The following is an 18,609-nucleotide window of genomic DNA, read 5'->3' as shown; positions in this document are numbered from 1 at the left end:
TGTTCATCTTAAAATATGGTCACTCCTTACCTCTTCAACCAGTTGTAGCATACGACGGGTGCTTTCCAGAGACTAAGACAAAAAAAAAACATAAATATTATGAGTGCAGGATCCAGAGGTCAAGGAAAATCAGAAAACTTTCTTCACTTGGGAAACACATAGGGCCATTATCACATGTTCTTTGAAGTTTGTAACAGAAACACAGTTTCAATCTCTTTCGTATCAGGCCTTCTACATAATAAGATTCCTTAAAGCAATTACATTAAAGCTGATTGTCATAAAATCAGAACCATATGAAGCTGATCTTGATATCAAAGACAAAGTAATCTGGAAAAGATAATTCTGTATGTGGAGGAGTCATGAAAAATTATCTCAAACACTCAGAAGACTAATTTGGTTTCCCTGGATGAAGAATATTGAATTTTAAAGACATTGTTTTTCATGAATTAAGATGAATCTAACATCAAGTTTCTTATAAAGCTCCTAGAAACACAATTGGAAGTTCTTATCAGTACAAATTAAGTTGTTGCCCTAGGGTGGAAAAAAAATCAAGCGTGTTTGAAATGACTAGCCTACAGGAGACAGCTATAATTATCTCCGTCCTGAGATAAGAAAAAATGAATTCTGCACTGGTCCCTTGGGCATAGTGTGGTCACTTTTTTCTCAGTTCTTTTGAAATTATTAGAATTCAGCAACGAGTGTGATTTCTCAAAAGCTGTGCTTTTAAGTGACAAACTTATTTGGAAGAGTTTTCAGGAACATGAAGCATGTTCGTTTTCTGGGAAGAACTGTCAGCAGGCTGCTTTTTGAAATAGAAGAGCTGTAAGCAGTGGTGTGCTGGTAAATGCCTAACAGTAGGCTCACCAGAAAACAAAAAAAAGTGTGTTATTTTAATGATATAAAGGGTGGATATAAATGATATAAAGATGCTATTTATATAATAGCATAAAACTTACCACTAATAATAAAATACATAATACTCTTCATTGAAAATTCCATATAGCCAATGGATTTTCCCAGAAAGCTTTGTTTATTTTGCTGAACTCTTATGTCCATAGCTAAGCAGACAACAAGCACAGCTCTGGCATGAACACTGGTTGATATTTTCATTTACATTAATGAATAAAAGCAAAGTGAAGGAAGATGTATGTTGCAATTCTATTCATTTGTCAATGATGCAAGTGGCTTCTCTGCTGAAGACAATCATAGTTTTCAAATACTGGAAGATTTTCTCAGTTCTTTTGTGTGTGTGTGTGTGTGTGTGTATTTTACAGTGTAATGGCTGTGGATGTTCATACTTCAAAATTTAATCTGTTATTAATGTTTTTCCACTTTCTGAAGTCTAGAGGATCAGTAAAACAACAGGTCAAGTCCTGATTTGCAGTGTTTGCAGATTCCATGGTCTAAATATCTTTTCCCTCTCTGATTTCTAAGTTCCCCACGGTGTCGCTTGGGAAGCGACACTTGTGAACTTGGGAAGGTTCAACGATCACATGCGGGTAGACCATATCCGCAGACTACAGATACTGCACATGGCAGGAACTTTGAAAGCATAGATCATGGTAAAATCATTAGGATGCGATGAGATTTAAGTATTTATTAACTTTGATTTTAACAGAATCTATTTAATTTCAGTTTCTATAATTCAATTTTAATACAAGCTTGCAAAGTTCTGGACAATGTAACAACCAGCTTTCAGAAGTAAGCCATCTCCTGCACAACGCTGGCTGTAAGACATCCCCAGGCGTTGCTTTTCTCAGAGGATCTAAGATCCAAGTTGGGAGTTTGGGCTCAGTCACTGATCTGCATGTAAGTTTTATAACCAACCCACTCCTGTCTGCAGAGGCCTTAGGTATATAGGAAATCAACGTTTCTTCTTCTGAAACACGAGAAGCAGCTCTTTCCCCACCTCAGCCTCACTAAAACAGACTACGTGGCCGCCCATCTCTTGCTTGCTTCCCGGGGCTGGGTTCTGTCACCTCATCGGCCAGCTGGTCAGCTCTCCGCTGCATCTCCTCCAGCTCATTGCGCATGTCCGCGTCCTCAGCCATGGTAGCGGTGTGGGCTGGCGGGGCGCCTGGGTCGGGGCGTCAGGGACGGGTTGGCCACGGAACCTGCAAAGAAGCAGGTTTGACCATATGAGTGTTTGCACGTATACACGCTGTTGTGCCCAACTAGGGGAAGCTCTAAATGGTCCACACTCTGTCTCCACGCCTCAGCAATCTTCTGAGTTGGAAGCGGTACTCAGACAGGAGGGCAGAGAATTACGCTGCTTCTCCAAAAGCCACGTGAGAGCCTCGCTGCCTACTTACAGCGGAGCTAGATACTTGACTACCCATGAAGCATCCTGAAAGATACACACCACCCACGTTTGGAAGGGAGGGATGTGGCTCTGGGTTAGAATTCATTTAACCTTGCATTTGTTTATTTTTATTTTATTCTTATCAGTTCTATTGAGGCATAATTGGCATACAATAAATCCCACATCTTTGAAGTATACAATTTGAGACATCTTGATACATACTCCCAAGGAAACCATGATCGCAATTAAGAATATAAACATATCCATCACCCCCAGAAGTTTCCTCTCAGGCCTTTTGTAATCCTACCCACCCACTCACTCCATCACACTGTACCCCGCGTCCCCCCCTCCCTCCCGGTGCTAAGACAACGGCTTATCTGCCTTCTGTCACTATAAATTAGTTTGCATTTCCTAGAATTTTATATAAATGGAATGATACAGCATGGACTTTTATTTGAGTAGTATTCTATTGTATTTAGAAGCAAAAGGCAGAAAATCTTTAGTCTCTTTCAGTTATTATCACAGATTGTTGGGAGGGCTTATGTGGGGGGTGCATAGAAATTTTTCCGAAGAAGAATGGGTCCTTGGTGGTGAAACGTGACCTGTGCATTTTCCTGGCTATGCTCTTGAAATCCTGTATGGTGCAAATTACAGGAACCAGACTGCTCCCTCCAGCCAATCGGCCCCTTCTTTCCCCTTCCCACCACTTCCTCCCTGTTAGTCACCAGGGTAAGTTCTCATGATACCATGCAGAGTTGTAAATGCTTTGCGTTTTAGCATAAGTCACCATTTTAGAAATTAGGGATCTAGGAAACAGAAATCGGAAGCAATTTTTATACCAAACCACTCCTGAACCTTGAGATGAGCAGAAACAAAATTCCCATGATCCCCTGTGGCTGGGATCTGCTCTCCAGGATAAAGTGGTGACCTAGTGGCAACACCGAGTACATCGTAGGTTGTAGCTGTGATGTCGGAAAGGCCTAGGTGGACTGTTGGCTCTGGCACTCAGCTGCTGGGTAACTCTGGGCAAGTGTATCAATGTCTCTGAGCCCCAGCTTTCTCAACAGGGCACATAATACCAGTCTCCTTGGCTTCCGGGGAGGGGCATATATATTATAGAAAGTTCTGATCAACCTCATTTGTAAGGATGTGGGAGCTTAATAATCAGAAAGGCTTGCACCTTCAGGATAAACCTGCAGCCTTTGCCAAAAGTAGAACCAATCTAGTGTTTCTTAATTAGCTTTCCTTTACTGATAGGAGGCATGTTGCTGCAGTGCTGAGCACCCATGGAAGCCTGAAACCCGGGAACCAGCAGAGGGCCTGAGTCTCCAGTCTCCAAGCAGCACCTCTCAAAGGATTTCCATGTGGAGACAAACACGAGCGCCCTCACCCCTGCTCTCATCTTGGTATTTCTGCTACCTTGGTGGAACTTCTTCCAGCCTACGCAAGAAACCTACCTTTCCTTTGAATAGGCCAGTTTGTTAGAAGGCAGAGGTCTGTGTGCTTGCAGATCTGTAGCATTGCTGCTGTTTCCCACTCCTCTAATCTGCTTGCTTATGGATGAGCCCTGTCTCTCTCAGTTACACACACACACGTCTCATGTGTTTCCTTGGCAATCTCCTCTTAAAGCTGCTATTCTCAGCACTTGAAGAACAGCTGCAGGGACCACTATGCTCAAGCTCATGGTCACCTTTAGGGATACGGCGAATGGGCAGTTGGCACAGTGGCAGCAAAACCATGATAGACACCTTTTCTTTTTTTTTAAATCATTTTCACAATCCCCCCTCCCTAGGTGCTCCCAGCCCTTGTCTCACTCTAAAGAGTGTGGCTTTGTCTGTGATTGGGGGGTTGGGGCATCTGACAGACCTTGGATGCACAGTATTTCAAAGCTGAGATAGCAGTATCCACTCTCCTGGTAAGAATAGGGGGGACGAAAGCATGGCATGAACCTCCAGATCTTCTGTTGGGATGTTTATTGTTGGTATTTGATAAATTGCCCCCCCCTACACCCCAAACCCATGCATATTAGATTCTAAGAGATAGCACCAGAAGAAGCATAATGATACCGATCAGCAGTAATTTCAGTAGCTGAAAGAATGTTAATAGTGAAGTGGCATTTATTTTCCGGGTGACATACAACACTTCACTCAGATTAGCACATAACCTCCATCCTGGGTGTTGCCCGAGTTGGTAGTGTGGCCTCAGCCAGCAAAGCCTGTTTAGTAAGTGAGGAAATTAGAAGCAGAGCCTCTCAAATCTGTTCCCTGGGGCTCTGATATAAAGTCTCTCTCCATTAAAAGCCCAACAGTATCCTATTAATTAGCTCAAATCACTAGAGTTTATCAAAGGGTCTGGTCCCTCGTAGGTGTTCAATTCACGTTGAATGACTTGTTGAATGAATGAATGGACTGTTCTGACACCCCTAGGTGGCAATTGATGCTTTCAAGATAGCGATTTTCCAGATGTGGTCCAGGGCAGTACCTCTAAAACTTCAATGAACATCAGACTCACCACAAACCTTGTTGAAACAAATCGCTGGCTCTCACTCTCAGAGATTCTGAGTCAGATAGCCTGAGGTAGGGTCCCAGATTCTGCATTTCTAACAAGCGTCCTGGAGATGCTGGTGTTGTTGGTCCACAGAACGCACTTGGAGGCGCTCTGCTCCTCAGAACACTCCCCCGGAATGTTACTAAGTGTCCCCAGGTGGGGTGGGCAAGGCCCTGTGGTTGTTTAGAGCTGGAGAAACAGTGGGCTCAACCAGGGGCTTCCGGAAATCATGCTCAAATCCAGATCACTGCCTGCTTTTATTCTGGCTGAGTGAAGGGTGGTTTTTACATTTTAAGGTGGTTAAAAAAGACTCAAAGCAGAAAAATATTTTGTATATGTCAAGTGTCAGGGTCCATAAACAAAGCTTTGCTGGAGCGCTTCCACACTCATTTGCTTCCCTGTCCTCCATGGTCCTTTTAGGTCACTTTGACAGAGCTGAGTGGTTGCCAGAGACAACAGGGCCCTCAAAGGTGAAAATGTTTACTCTCTGGTCTTGTACAGAAAACAATTGCTAATCCCCAGGCTAAATAAAGTTAAACAGAAATCCTCAGATCAGTTCTTGTCCATGGGCACCATATATTTGCCATAGACGGATACCGGGTGTGTGTGTGTTTCTGTTTGTATTTATAGAATTCCCTCTACCTGGAGCTTCCTGTGATGGGGTTTGTGCCTCCGGGACCACATTTTAAAACAAGAAATGGTGCATGGAGTAAAATATTAATATGAAAGTGAATTTGCCTTTGATAGAGTTTTGGGACTGCAAGTCAGATACACGTGTGATTAATCTGGGATGGGCGCACAGCCCTCATAAAGACTCCTAGCTTTCATGACCAGCTGCAGACCAAGGTTCCTAGCCTCAGCTGCAGCACTGGTTTGCATCAGAGATGTCTTGAATATTTGCCGCTGTTGAGGTGCTCAGTAGAGAGTGGGCTGGCTGCAGTTACCCACTGACATCAAATGTAGTTTGAAACGCTCTCATTCTCCTGCATGCAAGTCTGTTTGAGACCCACGCTGGACATGGGACAGGTGGGCTTTGGAGAAAACCCTTCTCTGTCACGAAGGGGCTTACTCACTTACGTGAGTTAGGTTAAGACTGGACTCAAATATGGGGTTAGGACTCAAGAAGCGCGGGTGAGTATGGGTGTGTAGATGTGTGGCTTTGATGTACAAGGTTGACAGAGACATGGATGGCCATTATGCTGGGAACACCACCTATCAGTCCAAGCGCCAAAGGGCAGGAATGTCATGGAGAAAGTGTAAGGGAGTGTACCCTAAGCTAACATCTATTTCTCTTCATGTTTCACACTTCAATAAAAAGGAAAAAACCTACATACACCAGTATCCATTGGCTGAATTATTACCAAAAGCTGAATCCAACATCTTTGTGTCTCCTCACACTGCTAATCGTTTGAACGAAGCTTCTGTAGGACACATCTCTCTCCTTCTGCAGCTCCCGGCAGGCCAGAATACTGGCATGGGCAGCCTTTCCATTCTCCAGGGGATCTCCCCAACCCAGGGATCGAGCCCTGGTCTCCCGCACTGCAGGCGGATACTTTACCCGCTGAGCCACAGGGTGCCTGTTGTTTATCTATTTAATATGCAGCAGTGTGTATCTGTTAATCTCAAATTCGTGATTTATTCCTCTCCCCCTACCCCTTTGGTAACTATTAGCTTGTTTTCTATGTCTGTGAGTCTGTTTCTGTTTTTTAAAATAAGTTTCTTTGTATCATTTTCTTTTAGGTTCTACATATAAGTGATATCATACCATATTTGTCTTTGTCTGACTGACTTCACTTACTGTGATCATCTCTAAGTCCATCCATGTTGCTGCAAATGACATTATTTCACTCTTTTTTATGGCTTGAGTAATATTCCATATATGTGTGTGTGTATATATATATGAACATTATATACAGTGTATATATATATATATATATATATATATATATATATATTTATGAACATTGGAATGCAGTTAACTTTTCAAATTAAGAATTTTTTTCTTTTCTGAGTATATGCCCAGTGGTGGGATTGCTGGATCATATGGTAACTCTAGTTTTAGATTTTTAAGGAACCTGGGCTTCCCTTGTGGCTCAGCTGGTAAAGAATTCACCTGCAAAGCAGGAGACCTGGGTTTGATCCCTGGGTTGGGAAGATCCCCTGGAGAAGGGAAAGACTACCCACTCCAGTATTCTGGCCTGGAGAATTCCATGGACTGTATAGTCCATGAGGTTGCAAAGAGTCAGACATGACTGAGCAACTTTCACTCACTCACACTCACTGACAGGTATATCTCACATATATTCCAACTTTTGATATTATTTATCATCTCTATTTATGTTTTTAATCTTCAATTCTTTTTTCCCTTACCTTTATTCTTATTTTACTTCTTTTCTTCCTAAGATGTGTTACTGCACTGTTCCTTTTATATCTTCTTGATAAAAGACTCATTTTACATTTTTTCTTATTTTTGGTACAGTATACTGCTTATTGCTATAAATTGTCCTGTGTGTTATTGTGGCCCTTTCTTACATGTTTTGACATATAGAGTGGTCTTTGTTATTTATTTCTAAATAGTTTAAGATCTCAGTTTTAATTTCTTTTATAACTCAAGAGTTATTTGAAAATTTGATTTTAAAATTTAAATTAAATTATTTTTGGTAATTTCTAATTTTACTTTCATTATGATCAATGAAGATGATCCATACAATTCTTGCTTTTTGAAATCTGCTGAGATTTTCTTTGCACCCTAACATATGGTCAATTTCTGAGAAGGTTTAATCTGTGTTTGAAAAGAAGGTGTATTCCATATTTGACACTATCTAGCTACCTACTCCCAACAAATGGAATTGAAAAGGAAGGTGTGTTATTTGAACTCTCTGAAATCCTTAGTCAATTTGATCTATTGATTCCTGTGTATTCACATTCTCCATAGGAGCTATTGCTTTACTCTTTTCTTCTTATGTTTCAGCCCATTTTTGCTTTTTCTGTTTTGCAGCTGTGTTATCAGACATATAGACCTTGCCCAGTGGCTGCATTTTCATGGTGGATTGCAGCTCTTGTCAATGTGAAAGAATAGTATTGTACCTGTGTACCCCATTTCATTATGTTATTTATGTTGCACAACTTAGGTCAAACTCAAAGGAGGGAATATATATCTTAGCTTATCCGTTTCATCTTCAACAAACAATAAATAAACCCAAAGGGCTACAACAACAACAAGCCAGTATCACACATTCAAGTTGTGGCTCATGACTCAGAATCTACCAGTGGGGCGGCCCTCTGTCACTCTGGGCTTCCCTCCTCCCCTCCAGAAGGGGTCAGTACTTGGATGTGGTTGGAGGCAGGTCTCTCTTCCCAACTATATAAGAATGTGATCAAGGATGGGCCCAGCGCTATTATTTTCCCAGTTGAAATTTGTCCTTGATTTTAATGCAGCTATAAGATCTAAAGTGCTCATTCTAAGAGAATGGTGAGCACAGTTATTGCTGCTGAGACAAGTCTCTAAGATTCCTCAAGCACAGTGGGAGCATTATTTATTCTGAATTATCTGAATTAAGCCTAGGTTTGAAGCAGCATTTCTTGATTAAGATAAATCAGCTGCAATTATCCAACATTTTATGTCACATAACTCTTTTGTCAAAATATTAGATGTAATAATAGTCATTTATTTAGAATTTAATAAGTGATAGAAATCAGGCCAGGAACTTTACATTAAACTTTATATGGGGTTTATAATAGGGTCCCCCAAACCTTTGCTACTCCAAGTGTGGTCCCCAGACCAGCAGCATCAGCTTTGCCTGGGAGCTTGAAGATGCAGAATCTCAGGATCCACCCAGACCTAGAGAATCAGATCATCTGCCATAGAAGATCACTGAGCATGAAAAGTTTGAGACGTGCTATCCTAAACACACCATCTTCACATTAAGCATGAATGATGTGCCAGCTGATAACCAGCCAAGATCAGAGAACTGCAGTGGAGGAGACCGAGAGCCCCAGCTCTGGAGCCTGACCCTGCCTGTCCCTCCACGCAGACTGGATGCATTACTTCACTCTGCTCCGTCTATACAACCTGCATATACATCCAGCAGCATTTGCTTCCCAAGAAGCTTAAAGCTCCATGGGGCCATGGTTCTAAATGTCTCACAACAGAGTCCTGTCCTTGGAGGTGGACAAACTGGCTGATTTCAATGAGATTAAGTCATTCAGAAAGCCCAGAGAAGATGCTTATAAGAAAAAGCGCACTGGAGACTTTTCATCTTCCCCAAACAATAGAGTCTGTAAAGGCTAAGACTTATTGTTTAAGATCACTAGAACTCAAAAAAGAAAATGTTGGGGATTTTGAATATTGGAGACTCTATGGATGGTCCTGATAAATTCTTCCTCTTCTTCAGAAAATGATGATAATGCAAATGCATGTCTTAATGCTAAACTCAGGACCAGAGCAAAGAATAACGTCAGCAGATGACAGGCAACGAGATTCTGTTTGCAGTTCTATTGTTAAAAATGGCCATTTGTTAAATCTGCTGGGTCCATGGCTGTATAAGTTCTTCAAAGTGTGGACTACATTTGGCTCCCTGTTACTCTGTTTGGAACATTCTTGTGCATGAAATTTAACCTCTTTTCACTATTGGTTTTAATAAATGTCTTAGTTGAGTGAAAAGAGTACCTTTCAAACATAAAGAATAAGTGGCTCATGAATGAACTGACTTACTATCTTACGTCCATTTTATGTCTATTATGTGGTTCACAGATAAGTCACAAGTGACTTAGGGCTTCTCAGCAGCATAGTCTGAGTTCTCCTTGCATCTAAAACATTTTAGTTGCTTACTGAAATACAAATTCCCAGTCACACCAGCTATGGAACAGGATCTATGAAGGTGGGGCTGGCATATGCATTTTAAAATGTGTACCATTTTAAAAGTCTTTATTGAACTTGTTATAATATTGCTTCTATTTTACGTTTTGTTATTTTGCCCCTGAGCCATGTGGGGTTAGCTCCCTGACCCGGGATTGACTTGCACTCCCACTGGAAGGCAAGATATTAACCGCTGCCAGGTCTCAGAATCTGTATTTCTGACAAAACCACATGTCCTTCTTATGCATCCAGAATGGGAGGATCCATGTGCAGTATCATGTAAGACTGAAAGATCCTGCAAGTACTCAGCGGTCTGATAGTTCTATGATAAAACCATCTAGAAATGCAAGTATATGGCTGTCCAGCGTTTCAGAGGTCATCTTGATCTCAAACAGCAGTCTTCGCTTCTCCCCACCATGTTCTCAATATTTGATAGCATAGTATGTGCTGGGTTAGATACCATGAATACACTCCTTATAGGAGAATTTGACTTAAGAACCATCTCAAGTGACAAATATTTCAACCAGCTTGCAGAAGTGTCATTGTGTCCCTTAGTGTTTCTGAAGGACGGAACTGACTACCATTAGAGCCCAGTTCTTTTTAAGCTTGGTTTATTTATCTTCCAAACCGTTGCATCCCACACTATTCCTAAATGTGACTCTATATTTGTACGTCTGGTTATATGAATACAGTCCTGATCTGGTTTCCTTTGATAAGGGAAGTCTAACTTCCCAAATGAGCCCCTTCCTGGCCTATTCTGGAATTAATGACATCAAGGCTGACAGGCGGATTTGGCTTGGTTTTTGTTTTTTTAGGGACCGGGGTCAGGGGTGGCCTGGCATTTCAATGCAGCCAGCTTTGGCATCTCTTAATTGCAACAAGGCAGCCAGCCACAACCAACACTGATTATGCCTAAATTTCCCCTTTTCAAAAATGCCAATGTTTCCTTTCTCTGTTTTGCAAATGTGGTCAGATGGGTATTTAGCAATGAGGTTTGTATTATGCAACAGTTTCTGACTGTTTACGTGGGAGCCACACTGGGAGGAATCACTGACCAGGAGAGAGGGAAAGGCAGAACTGAATCTCATCTCATTCACCCTGATCATGGTCAGAGCAAACCCCAGGAACTGGTTGGTCCATTTAACCAGTATTTGCCGAGTGCTCAGATTAGTGCAGCCACACCCAGCCTGCAGCTGGAGAGGAATGGCTTCCTCTAAAGGGTGGCTGTAGGAGTTTGAGCTGGAAGTCTTTGCTTTCAGGTCTCCTCCTCCATCTTGCCTTCAGAAGGAACTGATGAAAATGTATTACAAGGTATCCGGCTTGGTTTCCAAGGGAAGGATAATATCCATGTAAGACTAATACTTGGCCACATGAAAAACAAAATGTCCTAAACAAAACGATCTCACTCAGGAGCACATGAACAAATAGAAGCCAGGACCAGGCAGAAACACCTTCATTCTCATTGGAACAAAGTCTTCTTGTGTCCACATGACTAATCAGCAGTCAGAAGGAAGCCACGGTATGTTCTGTCTCCTGACACCTTGCCTTCAGTTGCAGATGCTTTTGGGGCTCTGCTTGCCCCCCTGTGACTTCCAGCCGTTGTTTCCGTGTGGTCACCCCTATTTCTGTCTGTTTCACTCCTGACTCATGCATGTGACCCTCTTCACAAAGCCGCCCTAATGTGGCTTCACCTGATCCGCTCGATCACCTGCAAGTCCCCAGGTCCCTCCGGGCAGACCCACAGCTGGCAACCTGCTGGCACAGGAGTACAGAAGCCCAGCTTTTTCTTTTTTTGTCCTAAAGCGAGAGACATCCTGAACTCAGTGGACGCTCCAGAAGTTTGCTCAGGGTCGCACCTGGAGACCTTGCCTGCCGTTGTCCCACTGCCAGGCTTCCTTTCCCTGGAATCAAGGAGCCCAAAACCAAGTGATATCTGTCAAAATTCACACTCATCACTTTGGGGTTAACTTGAAGTTGGGAGGAGTACAAGGGGGTCAAGAGCTTTGAAATCATATTATACTAAGGATGAAGGAAGGCGTGAGGGTGTTTAGCTGGGAGAGAAGAAAGCAGAACAAACGTGATGGTTACAAGGAAGAAATGTGATGATGCTCTTGGTGAACCCCAGAGGCCCACCTTCCTGAAACAGCTCTTTCAAGTGCTTCAGTACTCTTCATCTGGGATCTACTGGGAGGCTTGCTAATTAACATACTGGATATTAGGGATGCTTTTTCATTGGTGAATAAGTGTTCAATATATGAGAACTGGCCAGAAATACAGGCACTAATATCCCACATAATATAAAGTGTGTGTGTATATGCATGCATACTTGCACACATACATACTCACTCAGTCCAGACCTGTGCCATTGGCCTAAGGTTGGAATTTGGTCTTTGATTCTGTTATGGTTAGGTAATTCCCTTGCCCACAGACTCTCACCTGAAGAGCTTGCAAAAACAGCTTGTTGAGGTAGTAAGTAACTCTGGAATAGGATCTGATAATTTGTATTTGTAAGAGACTCCCAGGTGATACTGCTACTGACAGTTCAGGGAACACACTTTGAGAATCACTGATATGGTCTGATTACAAGGTCACGTGAATCCTTCCACTAGAATGTTTGGCAACCTCCTGGATTAAGCTTTCCAGGCAAGGTACTTACTGGAGTGTCCAGAAGAACAGAAAGTTGGGATATGCACTGGTAGAACAGGCTGTCCATCTAGGGTTGTGTCTTTTTTCTGATATTTGTATGATGAGAACACTTCATCCTGAATCTTGTTTTCTTTCTAACATAATATCTAGTTTCAAAGTCATGTCAGAAGAGACCCACAGGCTCTAACTATTGGAGGCTGTGACTATCTACGAAATAATTGTCAGAAGACAATGAGCAATGGACTCCAAGGAACAAAACCACCAGCACTGGGGGGAAGTCATAGGAAAAGAGAGTTTGGCTCAATAAAGAACCTTGGAGCCTAAGGTCTGAGTTTGACATCTGGGATGGATTGAATTCCTTTTCTTGGAAATACTCAGGGAAAAGGTGGTGGCCTATGGTGGATGGATTCAATCAAGGGAGAGGACACTGGATTAGGCGATGTGTAAAATTTCTTTTCAAATCTGCATTCTTTGACTCTATAAGGGAATTTATGGTAGTGATGCTGCAAGGCCAGGTCCTTCTCCAGAGTGGGGTCTTTGTGGCCACGGCAACTGGGAGTCACTGATCAGCAACACCATCTGCTTCTCTGTGTTGAAGGATACGGGGTGGGTAGAAACCAGGAAAATATTTCCTAAGTGCTCGAGCTTCCAGGAAGGAGCTGTTTCATTAGCAAAGTCCAATTTATGGAGGTGAGAGAACCCAAAATTCCTACCTAATGGTTATTTCTTGGTTTTGTTGATAATCTCCTATCAAACAATATAGGCATTTTCTCCTGGACTATATAATTTTCACCTCTGATAGATAATATATTTTTTTGTTGGCCTTATATAAGAGCTCTGTCCCTTCTTGAAGCAGCCAGTATCTTCAAACTCAAGCCCACTCCAAGCACACCCATCACGGACCAACCTACTAGGCAATTAAACTAAGAAACTCATGGAAAATTACTTGTTCTAGAAATGAATTCACTTCAGGGTTTCTCTAAATAGCAAAGCTCCTGGCTTACAGTCTAGCATTTTCCAGATCATTAAGTACTTGACAGAGAGAGTGTGAACAAAAAATAAAAAAGTCTGGCCAGAGCATCAGGGACCTCAGCTAAATGCAGAAGGACTCCAAGAGATGGTAAAGTGTCTCTGATGTGATTGTGTAAGTCTTTGGTTCCCAAAGACTGATTTGTAGTGTGAGATTTACTCAAATCTCCAGGTGCTTAGAACAAGTCACTAGAGCATAAATCTGGTTTCTTCAATGACTTGATTTGGCATTCCCTAACATTAATATGGACTTCCCAGCTGACTCAGTGGTAAAGAATACACCTACAATGCAGGAGATGCAGGTTCGATCCCTGGGTCAGGAAGATCCCCTGCAGTAGGTCATGGCAACCCACTCCAGTATTCTTGCCTGGGAAATCCCATGGACAGAGGAGCCTGGTGGACTACAGTCCATGGGATTGTAAAAGGGTCAGACATGACTTAGTGACTAAACAACACAACACAACAACAACATTAATATGGAGTGGGTGTAAAAAGCACTTTGGATTAAACCTTGTGGGTAGAGGTCCTGGGAGTTTTTTTGCACATACTGAGAACATCAGAGAGAAAGAAGCTTCCTGTGCCCAAGTACTAAGATATTCATGCTGGATTAAGTCCCCACTCAATGCATTTCCAATGTTCGCTTCTATCATTGAATCTGTGTCTGATCATGGATAAATCCAATGCAAAATTCCAGGAAGTTAAAAACACAACTCTCATGAAAATATAGAGTAAAAATATGCTAAATATTTATTTAGGGACTTCCCTGGAGGTCCAGTGGTTAAGATTTTGTACTTCTAATGCAGGAGGTGTGGGTTTGATCCCTGGTCAGGGAACTAAGATTCCACAAGTTGTATAGTATGGACATAAATAAATAAATAAATATCATAGCTTAATAAGCAATTTTCTAAAAATCCATTTGCTTTCAGGTTTAAAAAACAGATTTACTTAATTCATTAGTGAGGGAACAACTAGATGAAAAAGCTTGTTCACAGATAATTCATATATAATGAGGCTGGATTGAGATTGCTAAATTAGATACAAGCTAGTTTATATCTTATAGGGCAGTAAAACCATAACTTTTATACTAAACAGAAATCATTTAAATCTTTAGCACACAAAAATCTCCAAGCTGATCTTCACAGGGTCTGGAGCCTGATCAGAAGTTAATAGAAAGTCATACAAAGAGAAGTAAGTAATCGTTGGGTGAGTCCCTTAGACTTGTATCCAATTTCTTGTCTCATTTCCAAGTTTTGGATGATTTTTCTTATTGAATAGGTGACTTATGCCATGGGCACCATGCCATGAAATCTGTAGCTGCCACCAGATGAATTTCTTTTGCCTTGGAAGGTAGAGTGTTTTCTCCCGGTGTACTTAGTGAAAAGGAGTGATTTTTTTTGTTTCTCAGATCTGAGGTGGGTGGGGAGGCACATTTGTCTCCTATAGAACTTTAAAAAAAATCCAGATGTCTGTCTCATCGGAGCAATCCGATGAGAATCTCTGAGAATGGATCTAGATAGGAAGATATATTAACTCTGTCTGGGTGATTCTAACTGCAGGAAGTTTGAGAGCCACTGAACCACCTAGAATCGACATATCTGTGTGTATGTCTATAAATAAGTTTACCTTTCAGTTAGAGTATAATGATATATATCATCCTGTTTTTTCTTTTATTAATTATAGTTTGAAAACTTTCAGTAATCATTAAATGTTTCTCAGATATCATTTAAAAAGACTATATACTGTGCTTCATCATATAAATATGCTATGATTCCTTGGATTTACCCCTAGACATTTAATGCTCTTTACTTGTTTTCTTTTCCTGTTATAAGTTAGACTGTCATGAACATATTTACATAGAAACTTTATCTATTTCTTGGATTATTTCCTGATAATGAATTTCTGGGAGTGGGTTTACAGGTCAAAATAAATAAATAAATGTTTCACAGACACTTGAGACTTATTACCAAAATTGCTTCCTATAAAGTCTTATCAATGTATACTCTTAAACTGATGATCTCTTCAATTTTTTATTTATAAGCTATTTAAATATTCTAATAACAGTCAAATATTCATTTTCTTTCAGTCTTTCTCAGTGGTTATTTTTAACTTTTTAATCCAGCTTAAATTTATGTTAGAGTGTATACAGAAACAGTTAAAACTATAATTTCATATGTTTTCCAAACAATCCCTTTTCTCAACATTCTTTGTGGAATAATTCATTCTTTCTCTATTAATTTATATAAAATAAAATATGTAGGTTAGTTAACTGCTTTGTAATGAGTGATAGACTCACAGATATTCATGAAGGTTTAAACTACTAACAAACTATTTTGACTGTATTCTTGTCTCAATTCTAACCATCACTATTTCTTAGAGATACTGAGTTCTGGTTTTAACGCTCACTCAGAGAACTCTTAGGTATTGAAAAGCAACTCAAATCTCATCCTTCCTAAGATGGCTTTAATCTGTCTGCAAGCAGCTTGTAGCTTTGCCAATAACAGGCCTGCCTAAATCCATCTGTTCTACTTTAAATATTCTCCCTCTGTAATGTTGGTTATACTCTTACATTACCTATGAAGAAAGGTTTTTCTATGTAATGTCTCCAATTGACTTATTACCAATTCTGAATTTAGTGGGATCCCTTTTCATATATTTTTGTTTACATATATTTATTTTTAATATTATTTCTATAGTAATTATAGCCTTGTTGTTCTGTGCATAATAGCCTTACTTAAAATAATTAAATGAAGACCAAATCTATCAAAGTCATATCACATAAAAGAAAAGGAGCCCAGAATTTTTAATTATGCTCAAGAAAACAGAAACATTTCTGATGACTGCAGGACATGAATTTCTCCTTCCTATTCCTTAAAATTCCTCTATTAAATCATAAGAAAGGTAGACTTCCCTACTCAGTCTTTTTCTTTATTTTTACTTTTTATTTTGTATTGGAGTATAGCCGGTTAACAATGTTATAATAGTTTCAGGTGAATAGTGAAAGGATTCAGCCATACCTATACAGGTATCCATTTCCCCAAACTCCCCTCCCATCCAGGTTGCCACATGACATTTCCTACTCAATTTTTTAATGAGCTGCACTTCATTAGCATTATCACCCTTTGTTAGCTTTATTGAGTTTGAGACACCTTCACTATGCATCTCCTATTTCCAGATATTGTACAGACCCCTAGTGACTGTGTGTTATAAAGAGGAAGAGCTGACCTCAGCGTACTTCCATTACCTTGAGAAGGCAGAGGAAATTGTGTGTGTGTGTGTGTGTGTGTGTGTGAATCATATGATACTGTTTCAGAAACTGAGACTAGCTTACCCTAACTCATCGACCCTCCCCACGCAGCCTCTATCCTGATCAAGGAGTTACTCGCTCCTCTGAAAGATACACGAAAGACAGTTGCTGAGATTAAAGGTATCATCTGTGGCCAGGGGAACAAGTATCACTTAGAGGTGCTTCCCAGCACCAAAAATTCCTGGTGAGACCATAGGTGGTGCTCATGGTCATTGCATTAACCTGAGGGCCCCTGGAGATGTGTGATCTGGCAAACTCAACCCAGCAAACTTCCAGGTCTTTCCCTTGCCGTAGGACGCGGGCTTCCCTGAGGTCACTTCAGGGACCCTTATTGGCAGATGGCTGGGCTGAGGAGTCCCACCACGTCTCAGCCATCCCCTCACTTCAAATGAAGAAACAGTAGGAAGCCCAGACCCCCTGCTGTCGCTGAGTTCAAGGAGGAAGCTGAACAAACTGTGCCGAGATCAGTGAGGCTCAGAGCAGCCTGTTTGGGGAGAAGCTCCTGAGGCTCTGGGCCTCCCCGTGCATGAGAAAAACCCCCCAGCAATGCAGCTCTGAGCAGAAGGCATCTTGCCTTAAGGACACGTCGTCTGTCCCCTGGAGGGTTCTCAGTGCTGCGCTCTTCACCCACTGCGACCCCAAGCCTCCCACCCTGCTTCTCCTCCTGCACCCAAGGGTTAGTCACGCAATCGTGCCCGACTCTGTGCAATCCCATGGACTGCAGCCCACCAGGCTCCTCTGTTCATGGGATTCTCCAGGCAAGAGTACTGGAGTAGGTTGCCATGCCCTCCTCCAGGGGATCTTCCCGACCCAGGGATTGAACCTGCGTCTCCTGCGTTGCAGGCAGATTCTTTACCACTGAGCCTCCAGGGAAGCCTCGCTTATAAAACCAGTCACTCAGGGTGGGGCCAGTTGCTCAAAACAAGCCCTGACTTTGTAGGAACTTCAAAGTTGGACTGCACATGTACACACTGCTACATTTAAAATGGATAACCAGGGAATTCCCTGGTGATCCAGTGGCTAAGACTCTGCGCTCCTGATACAGGGGGGCTGGGTTCGATCCCTGGTCAGGGAACTAGATCCCACATGCCACAACTAAGACTCTATGCAGCCAAATGAATAAAAATAAATGTTTAAAAAAAATAAATAAAATGGATAACCAACAGGGACCTACTGTGTAGCACAGGGAACTCTGCACAAAGTTAAGTGGCAGCCTGGATGGGAGGGGAGTTTGGGGGAGAATGGATACATGTGTATGCATGGCCGAGTCCCTTTGCTGTTGACCTGAAACTATCACAACACTGTTCACTGGCTATATTCCAGTGTAAAACAGAAAATAAAAGCTGGACTCTCCTCCATAGGGGCCCCACAAGTTCTGGGCAGAAAGACACTTCTATACTGGTGACAAAGGGAGAACGAAGGTGGTCCTGGGCTGACTCCTCCCAGGAGCCAACCCTGAGCCAAGAATCTGTGTACAAGACTCTCCTGGGGAAGAGTCTCAGCAGAGACCTGGGAGAGAACAGAGGGAAGTAGACTGAAGAAGGGGAAGACGTCACCCAACACAGGCTCATCCCGCAGGGAGCCCTGAAGTGTAAAACCAGCCTGAGATTATGTGCTGCCTCGAGGCCAGGGAGCTGGGCTTTCGGACTCCCACCCCAGTTAGTCATGGGCAAAAGCCTCTGCTTGGACAAGGGGCGCGAAGACTCCGCAGGCATTTCTGAGACTCTGTCTGACTGAGGCGAGCTTCGCAGGGCTGTACGCGGGCAGCTCTTTGTATGGCAGGAGGCGGGGGCTGCCTGAGGCAGCAGAAGCTGCGGACACTGGGTGAGGAGCTGGTGAAAAGGACCCAGGATCTCATGGCGGGCCCGCAGCGCCTGGGGGAGGAGCCTCTGGGGATGCATCTTCCAGCAGGCTTGGGCAAAG

The 18,609-nt window shown here is 42.1% G+C and overlaps 1 protein-coding gene across 2 annotated transcripts in view; it reads right to left on the bottom strand.

Annotated features, from left to right (window-relative positions):
- Positions 1–18,609, bottom strand: part of SNAP25 (synaptosome associated protein 25) — an 81,311-nt gene that overhangs the window by 29,940 nt on the left and 32,762 nt on the right. For both annotated transcript variants that reach the window (XM_043885161.1, XM_043885160.1), the window contains exons 2-3: positions 1,980–2,114; positions 31–72 (exon numbers count right to left, since the gene is read on the bottom strand). In XM_043885161.1, coding sequence (XP_043741096.1) covers positions 31–72; positions 1,980–2,051 — 114 coding nt within the window. In that variant the 5' untranslated portion in view covers positions 2,052–2,114. The remainder of the gene's footprint in view (positions 1–30; positions 73–1,979; positions 2,115–18,609) is intronic.

Source organism: Cervus elaphus, chromosome 23 (genome assembly GCF_910594005.1).
Source record: "Cervus elaphus chromosome 23, mCerEla1.1, whole genome shotgun sequence".
Lineage (NCBI taxonomy): Eukaryota > Metazoa > Chordata > Mammalia > Artiodactyla > Cervidae > Cervus > Cervus elaphus.
The sequence above is the reverse complement of the archived record's forward strand: the minus strand, read 5'-3'. Positions and strand labels throughout refer to the sequence as shown.